Source organism: Apis dorsata, unplaced genomic scaffold (assembly GCF_000469605.1).
Source record: "Apis dorsata unplaced genomic scaffold, Apis dorsata 1.3 scaffold_19, whole genome shotgun sequence".
Lineage (NCBI taxonomy): Eukaryota > Metazoa > Arthropoda > Insecta > Hymenoptera > Apidae > Apis > Apis dorsata.
The window spans coordinates 720,566-731,567 of record NW_006263321.1 but is presented as its reverse complement, the minus strand read 5'-3'; the positions used below and the strand labels follow the sequence as shown (position 1 = coordinate 731,567).

Here is an 11,002-nt window from a genome sequence, read left to right as displayed (position 1 = left end):
CTCCTCCTCCTCCTCCTCCACCTCTCCCTCCTTCTCCTCCTCCTCCTCCTTCCTTCTCTAAATCGAGCTAACTTCCCCTCTTCTTTTGGTATCGATTTGGTTTCGTTCAATGCACTCCTCTTTGGTTGTTTCGCGTTCAAACGGTCAACTCTCGATCGCTCTACGATTAGGAACAAGAATCGATTTATTGCATTTTGGTTTTTAACATCGTTTCACGATTTGGCCCACGATATGCATCTCTTCTGCGTTTATCTTGGAAAATAAGAGTAATATTTTAAAATTATTACTTTTGCGCTCTTAAGGGGGCAACTGAATTAACATCTGTTCAATTTTTGATTTTTTTTATACACATTTGATTCAATTGCAATAATCATAAAAAAAGAGATAAATTTGTAAATACTGTTCATTACTTCGTACTCGAACATTTCTGCAGTTATAAATTTAGCAAAAATATTTGTTAAACAAAATTATAATTGATCTAAAAGTTTTGTTAACACTGAGAACGCTTGAAACAAAAAAGATGATAAAACTTTTTGCCGCCCGGTTAGTTTAAAAGTCTCTCGATAAAAATCCAAACAAAATTCAAATTTCGCCAATTTTACAAGCTTTAAATCTCTCGTTTTAATTCTTTTTATCGTGGTACCGAATTGCGAAACGATCCTTCTCCACTCTCTCGTTGTGTTCTTTTTTTTTTTTTTTTTTTGATCGAACTTATTCAAATTCAAAAAAATGAAAACAAGAAGAGAAATACATAAGAGAAGGGAGAAATATCGTCGAATGATAAATAGAGCGGTACGTTAATCCGAGCCAGATAGAATTTCTGTTCGGGATCGAGCATAAGAATCAACGATACCGAGTGTAACGTTGATGTAACGTGAGCGGAAGTTCGACTTGGCAAAAATCGGTAGCCTTGAGAATCAAGCTTTGACGAATAATGAAAGAAGAATACTCGACGAAGAATTAAGTTTTAAGATTATGATAGATCGTGAAAATTTTTCATTTTAAAATTGTAAAATCAAAAAATCACGAATACAAAGATATCTATCTTCACTCTATGAGTGATATGTTTAATTGGGTATTAAGCATGAGATATGACGAATATGGAAAAAGTATATATAATTGACAACATTTTGCTTTTTGCTTTTTATCTTTGATATAGTGAAACGATATTATTTATCGTTAACAAAATTTTAATATGTTATTAGGGTAAATATGATACAATATCTAGCTATTGTTGTTTTATATATTTGACACATTAAAAAGAAATATAGGAAATAATAAAGGTAAAAAGAAAAAATCAAATAATGTAAATAAAGTCAAGAAAGTTTGTAATATGATTCAAATAAATTAAATTATGAATTAAAATAATTATATAAATATCGACGAATAAAGTATTTAAATAAAAATGATCGAATGACAATCTAATAACAGTTATATAGTTAATAATTTTGCGACTGGATATATTAACTGAATGTCCTTCTGAAAGATCCTTTGAAAGTGTGTTCAAAGTTGCAGAAGACTAAAATACGTGCATAAACCGAGAATAAACCAGCGAGTCTTGAAGGAGAACGAGAGTAAAAGCGAACGAAAATGAAAAGTTGAAACACGAAACCGGCGAGATCAAAAGAACCAGCGACCGAGTGGCTACGATATTTCACGCTTTTTACGTGTTCGAAAGTCGACGAAGAAAATCGAGAGTCCCAGATCGAATTCCAAAAAATTTATACGAGAAATCTGCATTTTCACTAGGAAACGCTCTTTCAAGAATACTTTTAACTACAAAAAGATGATTAATATCTATTACAATCAATTTGGATTACTTTTACATCTAACCTAACCTTAAATTATTATTTGTGAAATGACTCAAATATTATTATTATAATATCAAATATATCTTCTTAATCTCTTGTAATATAATTCTAATAATTTTTTTGATTGAATTACGAAGAATCAATTATCGAGATATAATTCAAAATACGTGAACCATAATCTCTATCCAAGAAAATTTTCTCGATATCCTCTAGACTAATGAAAAGAAGAATCTATACAAGAACATCATTTATCCGAATCCATAAGAAAACAGACAATTCGCACAATTCGATTCGTATAATTGGATTACATACAGAAATACATCTATTTTCTCTATTACTATTAATTTCATCCAAATTATGAAAAGTTTTTGATCTCATTATCCCCAAGCATAAATAATAGATACAAAATTCGAACACCGTTAAAATCACAAAGGATTAAATAATAAAAGTTCAGACAAATAGATCCAATAATAGAAGTTTAACGATCAAGTGACTGGCGATCAATAGACAAAGCTCGATCAATGTCACTGGTTAAAATCTCGTCGAGACAAATGCTGTTTCACTGTTACCGGGATTCCTCAAGTTGATGTTACAAACGGCGACCTTGACCACAGCATGTAGGCAGCAAAATGCGATTGCCTTGGCTGCGCAACGGTGACAATCGCCGGCGGTGTAGAAACAATGCTTACGTAACGTGCGCGGCCAATTATGCAAAATGCAACGTATATCCACGTGCATGAAACGGCGATGCATCTTCTATTCTTCTTGCATCGCGTGTATCCGCTTGACGACTCTGCTTCGTTGCTGGATGATAATACTTGTCCGACCGCGAAACTTTAACCATTGTTATGTAAAGCTTTCTAACATGGGAAAGAGATGCGTGTTTAATTTTCATTAGCAAGGATTACCGTATTAGAAGCGTATTTTCGTCCTATCTCTTCTTATTTCTCGTTTATCGATCGATCTTCCGATTCTTCGATGATGAGAAAGATGAATGGAGAATGGGCCAGGAGAATATATATTTCTAATGGTGGTATCCGAAGTCGAGGTTGAAGTTCAAGGTTATCTACGAAGAGGCTACGTCAGACCTTGTCTACTGAGAAAGACGAATCGATATATACCGGGTGCTCCGTGAATAAAATAAGACAGTAATCCGACTGGGATGTACAGAGAAGGCTTGATTTTCTCGCTTAATTCGAAATAAAGATTCTAATAATTGCGGCATTAAAGTTGTATACGTATATTTTTAACCATAAATTATTAAAAATTTAATAAATTTTGACGATTAACGTAACGATTATTACGATAGATTGTTAAAATAAATGTAACGAAATCTTTGAAATATAGTTCTTTAATAAAGAATCGACATTTCAAAATAGATTTCAGAATTTTTAAAAAAGTATTAGCAGCTCGAGCATCGATATAATCTTATCGATTTATTTTTTTAAATTAAAAGAAAGCCGTGCACAAACGAAACAAATGATTTATTTATTACAGAGAGACTGAATTCAATATGTTATTGTCATTTGCAGCTTGAAAGTTAATCGATAATCCACGCTTCACCCGTTATCCATTTCTCACGTGTTGGATATAAAAGCTATTCTTCGAGTGGCCTCGTCGAATCACCAGACACGACGTAGACTGAATTTAGCAAATCATTTAGCGATTCGTAAAGCCGCCAAACACTTCTATTTGTACTTCTAATATTTCGAATATTAAATAAAATTATATTTACATATGTTTTGTAAATAATTTCAGATATCACTTGATTTGAAAAAAAAAAAAAAATATTGGAAGAAACTGGCGAAAATAAGAAAAATAAAGAAAAACATTTCAAGTATCAGGAAAATTAAATAAATCAAGAGAAAGCAAATGATAAGAAAGATCGATACACACATCGGAACCACGAACTTACATATGTGAAATCTACATTTGTAAACGAAAGGTGGACATAAACTTGTTTACAAGAGACGACGGAACAGGAACTTAATGCGTGCACTGTATTTGAACACTGGCAAAAAGTTGTCCGCTGCAATGGTGTGTAGTCACAGTGCAGATCAACCAAGACCTTAATACTGCGTAGAAGATTCAAGGGAGGGAGAAGGGTAAGCTTAAACTGCGCACTTTCACAGTTAGGGGACGATGATTCACGAATACACCAGCCAATGCACCCATGAATAAATATGCAAACATAATAAGTTTGTTGAAATTTCATTTCATAACCTGTCTCCTATCTTTGACGATATAAAGCACGTTTCGCATAAAAAAAAATTTATTATGCACCACGCATGTTTCTGTGAACACGCTGATAGCGTTTTGACAGAATAGAATGGAAACAGTATGAAATACAAGGAATATAGTTCGATAATTCAACAAATATATCAATAGAGGCAAAATACGTCTTACCGTGAATTTTTTATAACACGCTTAAAACGATCAAAAAATTCGCCGAATTTCGAACGATTGTGGCCAAAGATCGTTTGTTTGGCACGTGCGTTCCGACGGACATAATAGTCGTAACATATCACTACAAAAGTCACGTTTAATTACGACACACTACGACAATATACGATCGATAATGTGGCATCTTTTAGAGACATTTTTAGCATTGGACGTTCGATCTTTGGCACTGAAAAGAAAATGCAAAACATCCGTAACGTCATATAATAAACTTCATTTTGGATTGAAATTATTCTATGAAAACTGAAAAAAATTATTCTATGAATGATGAAAAATATCTTGCGCGGAAAAAACTCGGAAAATATTATCTATTTAAATTAACCACCAATCACAATATCCATCGATAGATATTAGCATGGAACTGTGGACACAACCATCAACAAATCAAATAGAAAAAAAATTTATTCTCACGACCGTTCTTCGTACATCCGAGGTCACTTTTTATCAACATATTTTAAAATGACAACTATCTGCGGAGAAGAATCACAAACACGACATACACGACATACCTTTTTTACGAATTCTCCAAGGTCGCTTTATATTGTTGCTGCAAAAAGAAACGAATACAACTAGGCCGCAATGACACGCTCTAATAGAAACATTACATTTTTTCGTATATCATAAATGAAATGAAGAATTAGACATAGCTATTTACGTATATTAGATATACAATAAATTTCTTATTTGATTGTCACATTTTAATTTTAATCGCGTATCGAAAAAAAATAAACGAATTTTTTCGTTCTCGCGAATATAAACTTCACTGTTGCACTCCTTTATATACAGACACACAGTCAAATTTTCCACTGGGAAAAGAACATAACGATGATTCGTTCTCTTCCCAACATTTGGAATTCCAAAAGCAATCGTTTCGCCATAGCGCGCGTGAACAGAATACTATTCAAATTTGATCACTGCATCGCTTGTTCGGAAGAATAGCGCGACGAGAAGACGAGCGCGTTTCACAAAAAACGCGACCACAAACTTCACAATACGAATTTTTCACGGAGAAGACGAACACAATTGTTGCATCTTCTTTGCAAACGTGGAAATTTCCTATCTTCCGTTTCGATTTACTTTTTCCATCGTATCATACTACACATATGCCGCGTGATATGCTTCGAACTTCCTGGAAATAAATAAGTCGGACTCGGTCCGAGACTCGACCTAACGAATCATATAGACACAATGCGCGCGACAAACGCACATTTTTCTCCGCATCCAGAAGCGTTGCACACGTGCCGCGAATAGAGAAGCACGCGGCCAACACTCAACACGACCGAATGACCCGCGATGCGAATAAATTTCGCAAGATAGAATGAGAAAGAACACAACGAGAAAAGGAGAAAGAAGGAGAATGGCGAGAGTAAAGAATGTACATAGTTACAATAAACGATATCTCTTCGCGCGTGTCGATCCGACTCACCGACTGACTGACTCAATGACTGACTGACTGACTGACTGACTCGGAGATGCACGGCGCTAAAGGCAACTGAGTGCCAGCCGGCCGGTCTGGCTCGTTGCATGTGAGCGTGCAGCCGGCAGGCAAGCGAGGTGGGGACAGGGAGGATGGAGGAAGGGTTCAAAAGGAGGGAGAGCCACAAGAGAGGCAAGAGAGGGACGATAGAGGATCAAGAGGAGGTGAAGGACGAGGAGAAGGCGATAGAGGACGAAAAGGTGGTGGCAGGCTGCGGGATGAGGAAGGGAGGATACTGAAGAAGGAAGGAGTACAAGCGAGTCACGCCTGACAAGTAACGTTCCGTCTCTACTTGCACTTTTCTTCATAGGAATGTGAACGTGAAACGAGATGATTTCTAATTACAAAACGATTATAATTTCTAATCGAACATGTGTATAATTCGAATAATTTCTAATCATATCATTGAAAATAATTTTTTGCATATAATATCTTCAATCATCTTCTATCGACAATTACAAAATATAGGTCAGCGATTCATTCGCGGAAGAAAGGAACGATAAAAACCGTATACCGAAAAGTATCCTCGAACTTTTCATTCTATCCGTTCAATTTATGTAAAACGAATGCGATCAACGTGATCTATGCGACGATACATAATCGATAATAAAAATGTGTAATACTTGATGATAGAAATGTAACCTTACCGCTCGAGGTCTCCAAGCGAGTTTGATGCGATGCGACTGTGGTGGGGAGAGGGAGGAGATGTTAGAACGAGAGAGGAAAGAACGATGAACACGAATAAGAGCAAAAAGGAGAAGAAAAGGGACAGAAAGACGCAGATAGAGCTTGCGCCGTCACTGTCGAGCTTAGGAGTCAAGTTCTAGTGCACGGCCGAAACGGGAGAATCGACCTCCCCTCTTCCTCACTCTCCGCCGTCACGAGCTGGCTCGTCCAATGGCACAACAGTGGGGGAAATCGTCGAAAGCAAAGGGGAAGGGAGCGTTTGCAATGTCGAGCGTGCGCGACGAGCCTTGCATGAGATTTCTACCAGGTGACCGAAATATACACCTCCGATACCGACATGTAACAACGAATCTGATAAGGGAAATAATTCCCTGTGACTGGGAACCTCTAACGAAGATTTACGTTATGCCTGTAACTAGATGCTGAATCAGATACGCTTTACGTTTTCGTAAAGACGTGTTTTAAAACACATTTCAAAGAGGAGTCGCTGTGCCGCGAGAGGTTATTTTTAGCAGCACGCCGATGAAACAAACGCGAATCAGTACATACCAAGGAATCGCATCGAAACGATTATAATTAACGATCAGCCGGTGGTTCTCTATCGGCATGGCACGTTCGATACCACGTTTAAATTAACAACACCAGCCAGATTGCTGATGGAGATAAGCGGGACGGTCACGAACGATCGTTTCCCTTTTATATATCTCATGTCGATAAAACTTGTTCACGACAGGCCAATAGCAGTGCACGAAGCACACAAATACGTGACCAATAATGCAAACAATATCAATTTCACGCGAAAAATTGACATTCTCGTCTACCGATAACAAGATTCGCTCTCTTTTTAACTTGTTTATATTGGCAGTCTCCGTTTTCTTTGTTAATCGTATACTGTTCGAAAGAAAAAAAATATCCTTGCAGCGGCCTTTCGTGGAACGGAACACGTCCACAAGTAGTCTGCCGCACCTGTTCCAATACTTTTTCAATTCGTCTCAACATACTAGACACACCCGTTTCCTTGTCCTCACAACAACTAAGCTCGCTTTTTTTGAAGGAAGTTCGATCGAAGACGAGTCTTTTTTCCTTTTTTTTTTTTTTTTGCATTCTTCTCGAAACTGTTTGGCCCATATACCAGTTAACCGACACCCTATGTAAACTCACGGTAATCAACCGTATACATATATACGTGGTCGAGTATCGCGTACATATATATATACATGTATACCGATAGCGTCGCGTGCTGCGTCGTTGCTGCAACTTGTGCGCGCTTGTATATATATGCATGTGTGTATAAGCACGTGCAAGAGCGTCGATCGTGTAAGTGGTCGTCAAGGTTAGCCACCTACTCGCTATCGCGGGACTCGTGCACACTTTCTGCCGATGCATTTGAGTCGTCTTGCCAGCTTTAAAGTTTATTATGCGCTCGTCACGGAGAAAATCGAGGAAACGAATCCCCGAGCGATGGTTCAGTCTTCTCCCGTTCCATTCTGCGACTTCGCGCATGTTTTATGGCGCGTTTCGTGCATCCACCACGGTTGTGCAACACGCGCCACCGCATATTCTTTATGAGTGGTTTCTTCAATTTTTTATATTTTAAAAATAGTTGTTTACGATACTTCTCGACTGGAATCGATAAAATATGTTTCAAAGAACGATTCTATTACTTATTACTTATTAAAGCAGAGGTTGTTAACTTTAATAAAATAATGGCTTTTTTAATGAGTAGTTTTACAGTTTCCACGATTTATGTTATTTTCTATTCCAATGTGCTAATATTTTAATTATCGATGGAAAATTTTTACGAATAATACCGAATAAAGAAAAGTACTTTGATACACTATGATATAAAAGCAATAATATCCTTGCTTGTTTTTGCGAACAGGTGAATAGAACGAGAAAAGGTTAACAGGACTCGCCAATATTCCGTTTACATTCTTCGTCGAAACTGGTTTCTCCCTCGTTTGGTCGTCAGGGATACTGTATGGTCCTTTGGACCCTGGAAAGGTTGCCAAACACGCGAGAAAAATCAACGAAATTAATTCATCTTCTTATCTAGAAAGAAATTTCGCCTTTAAATTAATCTAAATTTAATTTAAATTTCTTATACAATATTAATTTCGCTCTAAAAACAATGTTCAAACAATCGTGAATCAAAATTGCAATACGAACGATGGGTTGCAATTCGAGAACCACTAGCACTATCAAAAAAACTTCACGAATGGAGGAACGTTTAACGTGCTCATTCGATTATGACGGAAGCATAATTTGAATGCGAAGGAAGTTGAAGCGAGATAGAAAAAAAAAAGAAAGAGAAGAAAAAAAGAATCGAGAGAAAGAAGAGAGAAAAAGAAAAAAAGTCTGATGCAGAAGAAAGCAACGGCGGTGCAGCTGTTGGTACGGTTGCACAATGCAAAAATTCGGGTTCTAATTCTAAAGCGAATACCAATCAACCCCGGCATTGTTCACCCATGAAAGCTCGCAATTTTTCGGGGTTAATCGTTCTTTGAAACTTAATAAGCGGGCAACACCGTTGGATGTCGTTCTTCTGGAAAAAAAAAAATATCCCTAGTGAAGACTGGACACACATCCGAAATAAAAAAAAAATCACCGAAAGGATGTCGAAAAAACATTTGAAAACTTTTAACATCTGAACACGCCACAACCGGTCAACAATCCTAGTGGTAAATTGGCTATTGTGAATTCGTTTTGTGTCGTCAAAGAGTCTCGAACAAGTGAAGGAATATTTATTTTGAGAGAGATCGAATTATAAGTTGACTTCTGTAATTAATTTCTTTTATTTTCGTAAATTTCTGATGGGATCTTTGTAAAAATTTTCTCGAAAGAAGAAATCACTTTGAATAATAGTAATCGGGAATATAAATAGAATGATTGGCAATATAAATGATTTTAAGATTTTTCATTCGATATTCGAGAAGTTTATAAGGTGAATATTAAAAAAATTTAAAATATGTAGAGAATTCGTTTAAATCGAAAATAAGATACCAAAATTGAATTCTATCTACTAGGAAAAGAGATTTCGTAATGGAGTAGCGATTCCACTTTGAAAGCTTCGTGCGTTTCCGTTTGTTCTCGAATTAACAATTGGAATGCTGCGATTACGATTGTATTATGAAATTGTATGGGATTCCTATGATCTTACGTCATTTCATTTGACGCATTTTACATTGGCATTAGATCAAATTGTTAAATCAAAAAGCGCTTTAAATATTTTCCTTATTTCGCATAAAAAAAAAATATTAATAAATTAAAATACTACAATAACTTTATTACTTTTATTAACTTCAACAAAAATTTTATACGAAAATTTCCAATATTAAAATCACGATTCTACTCTCGATACATTATATCAAAAACCTTCAGAACGAAATCGCTTTAACACCTCTGAACTTCATGCCAATTATCACCATCCCAAAAGTTCCATCCATCAAAAACGATCCATTAAAAAAACCGGTCAATGTTTGGTCTCGAGCGTGCATCGGTCACACACGAGGCTTGTATACTATTCACTTATACTATACAATCTAGCTATAAATAATGCTCGTTCATGAGGAACGAGAGGAAGGATGATCAATCAGGTGTGGGTGGAAGGGATTAGAAACAAGTTGCCAGAAAGACAGAGAGACGGAGAGAGTTATGCAGAAAGAGAGATAGAATAGTCAAGGACAACGTACGTGGCCACCGCATTGCGACGGAAGAATCAACCACACGCTCCTGAAATTCTCTCTTCGCTCGTGTCGACCAAGAAACGACACTGGTTCGTGTTCATAGACGATTCGTATAAATAGTTCGTTCACCCGGTTGAGACCGATCCAGAAATTGTGTACGGTAAACGTTGGATAAGTGCCCGAAAATTGGGATCCAAATCGAGCACTTATGGAGTAATAGAATTTCATTTCATGATGTGGAACAACGAGAGCTTTGAATTCTCTTTATCGAAAAGGTGAATGAAAGAGGTGAGAAGATTGAAAATCGAAATAAATATCGATAAGTTTCACGAGATCAATATCGATCAAATCAGTTTTTTAATAGGAATAATTAACACGCTTATATTGGATTATTTATATTGGAATAGCTTGGGAACTTATCCAATATTTCACGTATTCGGGCGAACGAGATAGGCCAATTTTTAAGACACCGGAAGTGGATAGTGTACTTAACAAAAAGAGCGTTCACGAACATTTGGCATATGGCAGGGCGCTTATCAAAGCGAACGAGGAAGCGTCAATAAAACTGTTCTCGAGTCAATTCCTGTTGAGTTATGGCCGATTTAGCGTATTCATTGTGTGACGGATGCATGCTTCTTCTTGCATCAGTGCATGCTTTTCACTGTCCATCGCGAATAATTGTTTGAAATTATTGGAATCCTCGCCCTGCCTAATAAACGTACAACTTGTTCTTGTGGCACAGATATCAGATTCAAATACGACGTTATATAAATATAATTTTTCAAAATTAATTGTAAATGTAATCGATTGGATATTTTTATGAAAGATAAAATCCTGGAAGAACGGCAGTAAAAATACTGGTCGATAGAAAAAAGCTTGAT

General features: G+C 36.5%; 2 protein-coding genes across 7 annotated transcripts in view; one reads left to right on the top strand and one right to left on the bottom strand.

The window, feature by feature from the left end:
- The window catches only part of LOC102671195, a 14,700-nt gene that overhangs the window by 2,231 nt on the left and 1,467 nt on the right, over positions 1-11,002 (top strand). The gene's annotated exons all lie outside the window — the stretch shown is intronic.
- LOC116185480 overlaps positions 50-11,002 on the bottom strand; it is a 23,344-nt gene continuing 12,391 nt past the window's right edge. Inside the window, exons 1-2 of one of the 6 annotated variants that reach the window (XR_004150329.1) lie at positions 6,396-7,839; positions 50-160 (exon numbers count right to left, since the gene is read on the bottom strand). Coding sequence is in view for 1 of the 6 variants with exons in the window: in XM_031509915.1 (XP_031365775.1) it covers positions 137-160; positions 3,727-4,026 (324 nt within the window). In the remaining 5 variants the exon portion in view is untranslated. The other 5 variants (XR_004150331.1, XR_004150327.1, XR_004150332.1 and 2 more) reach the window with 5 other exon arrangements.